We start from the raw sequence: 2933 nt of genomic DNA, 5'->3' as shown, positions 1-2933 counted from the left end.
TCAGGCATTGTGTCCTTGGGCAAGACACTTCACCCAAATTGTCTGCTGGCGGTGGTCAGAAAGCCCACTAGCCTATGTATGGCAGCCTTGCTTCTGTCAGTCTGCTCCAGGGCATCTGTGGCTACTAACATAGCTCACCACCATCAGGGTGTGAACTGACTGTAGTATGTATGTAGTGATGCAATAATTAATAATAATAATTAACCTTAATCAAAGTTTAAAATGGCATATAAAAACGGCGATTCTGTAATATATTGGCTGGTAAATTAGGATATGTTATTGTCTCACTGCTTGAAATATAAAATATAAATAAATATAAAAAAGTGCATGGATATTCATCATTTTTAACATCATTAAATCTAGTCATTACTGGTGCTTGATTCTTACTTTGGGAAGACAGTAAAATGATTTCTAAGCAAATTAAATGTTTTATTTATAAAGAGTTCAAACATTTACTCATAAGATTGGGAATGCTATACTAGTCAAATTAAGATGATCTCTTCAAGCAATATGTTCTGAATGATTTGGTGGTCTGATGGCTCCCCCTGTGGTGGTTTGGTGTCATGCATCAAGGAGTTTTTGTACAGTGTTTCTGCTTCCTGTGTCACTGTGGCTCTCGAGCACAATAATAAACAGCAGAATCCTCAGCTGTCAGGCTGTTCATCTGCAGATACACCTGATTTCTGCTGTTCTCTCTGGAGATGGTGAACCGGTTTTTCACTGAGTCAGAGTAGTAGATGCCGCTGCTGCCACTGCTGATAAAAGCAATCCACTCCAGTCTTTTTCCAGCTGCCTGTCTGATCCAGCTAATGTCAGGAGTGCTACTAAACCCAGAATATGTGCAGGTCAGTCTGTGGGATTCTCCAGGCCTTTTAACCACTGGTTCTGACTCAGTCAGTGTTTGACCATCAGTACCTGCAGACAGACAGATCATTAGGTTCTGAACTATAATAATTATGTATTTACTCACTAAGAGGATCCTTTAAATGATAATTTGTTCTCACCGGTCCAGTTAACTGCCAGGATGAGGAAAGCGATCACAACCTGATGAGGTCTGATCATTGTAGAAGCCATTTGTCTCTGCTCAGTCTGGACGTGTCTTTGTCTCTGATTTACTGCAGGTCTTGAACTCTCTCACAGACATGTAAAGGTGGAAGCATCGCAAACTTTGCATCAACTCCTCCCCCTGGAAACCATACAGAACTTGATTATCTGCAGACATTTGATTTCAATAACCTTTTGAGATTTTTCTTGGATATTTTGATGGTTTAATTTAAAAAGCAAATTTACAGGTAAGTTATCATTTATTTATTTTAAAGCAATAAAGATTTATAGTCAATACCAAATTCTATTAGTGTCTGCAGCAACCATGTACATGCTTTGCTCTTTGTTGAAGTAGGTAAATATTTTTCATATCTGCTAAACCAAAAGGTTTCTGGAAAACAGGAAATGACAAATGTTGAAAAGAGATGTTGTATTTTGGAAACAGTACGAATGTAGTCTTATTTAGAGGAATATTTTCATGTTATTTTTTATTATTACTGATATGACGGTAAAATGTTTCTTCAATTGAAACAATTGTTTTGATATTTGTAATTTCAGCTGTATATCAACATGTCATGGATAAACTTTGCATTCCTTTTTTTTATCAGTTAAAAAAAATAATTATTAGTTAAAAAGCTCCTCTTCTGGTGGTTTTGGGTTGCATGTATTCTGAGGGGTTTTTGTATGGCTGTGCTGCTTGTTTTTATCACTGTGGTCTCTGGCACAGTAATACACAACAGAGTCTTCAGGCTGCATATTCTGTCCATTCAAAGTCACTGTTTTACTGGAAGTGACTACATCTATACTGAATTTGTTCTTTAAAGAATCTTTGTAGAATGATGCTCCACCACCATGCTTCATCCCAATCCACTCCAGTCCTTTCCCTGCAGGCTGTCTGATCCAAGCTGTGTAGTAGCTGCCCAGAGAATAAGAGACCTGACAGCTGATGGTCAGACGTTGACCTGGCTGCACAGTCACAGAGGCTGGCTGTGTCAGCTGTTCACACTTCACACCTGCAGAGGAAAATGTTAAATTTATAATTACCACATAAACAGTGATTAGTCAGTTTATTGTGATCATGCTGTTAAAGTGTCTGCCTTAGTGAGACTCACAGGATCCAGCAACCAGCAGCAGCAGCAGAGCTACAGAGAACATTTTTGTGTTGAAGTTGATCTGATGGGAGTTTTTCTTCTTCTGCAGCTGACAGCATCAGACCAAGACTTTAAACCAGAACACTTAATTTGCATGATGATGGTCCTGCCTGTCAGGATATTTGACTTTTTTTATCTAGCATACAGAAACAGTATTTCTCAATGTACAATATTCATGTTAAACTATATTTTTTTTCATCTTTTGAACTGGTTTATCATCTGTAATGTTTTCTACGCTATTCATACAGTAATTATATTTATTCAGGTAAATTAAAGTTTACCACATGGATAATTTAACAGTTTACACAATCCTGCAGAGATATAATGTATAAAGGAGACAATGATTAAATGCTTTAAACACTTTTTTGTTTTGATGCAACATGAATTATGAACAATCCTTCACAGAGAATATTGTACCTGTTCTCCATGTCTTGAAGCCTTTATACAACATTCTCTCTGCAGCTGAGCCACCTCACTGTTGTTACATTTCAATTTTAAAAGTAATTCAGGTTTAAATTTACAGCAGCACTGAACATTTAAGAGTTTATCATGAAAGAAGTTCTGAGATAAAACTATGAGTAAAGTTTATTGCTCATAATGAATAAAATACATTTTGCTGCTCACTGCAGACTCACTCAATGATCATTAAACAAATCTGCTGGTTGGCAAGTTTTTACAAGGATGCACAGTGACTGGCACCATTCCTGCTAATCCGCTAGGCCCCCTATATCTGAGTCA

The 2933-nt window shown here is 37.2% G+C and overlaps 1 protein-coding gene across 1 annotated transcript; it reads right to left on the bottom strand.

Annotated features, from left to right (window-relative positions):
• Nucleotides 1-576: 576 nt before the first annotated feature.
• Nucleotides 577-2199, bottom strand: LOC118562506. Its single transcript, XM_036134945.1, has 4 exons — nt 2157-2199; nt 1755-2057; nt 1005-1136; nt 577-915 (listed from the first exon to the last, which is right to left on the bottom strand). The coding sequence occupies exons 1-4, from the start codon at nt 2197-2199 to the stop codon at nt 605-607; spliced, it is 789 nt and encodes a 262-aa protein (XP_035990838.1). The 3' UTR covers nt 577-604.
• Nucleotides 2200-2933: the final 734 nt, after the last annotated feature.

Source organism: Fundulus heteroclitus, unplaced genomic scaffold (assembly GCF_011125445.2).
Source record: "Fundulus heteroclitus isolate FHET01 unplaced genomic scaffold, MU-UCD_Fhet_4.1 scaffold_95, whole genome shotgun sequence".
In the NCBI taxonomy this organism is placed as follows: domain Eukaryota; kingdom Metazoa; phylum Chordata; class Actinopteri; order Cyprinodontiformes; family Fundulidae; genus Fundulus; species Fundulus heteroclitus.
The sequence above is the reverse complement of the archived record's forward strand: the minus strand, read 5'-3'. Positions and strand labels throughout refer to the sequence as shown.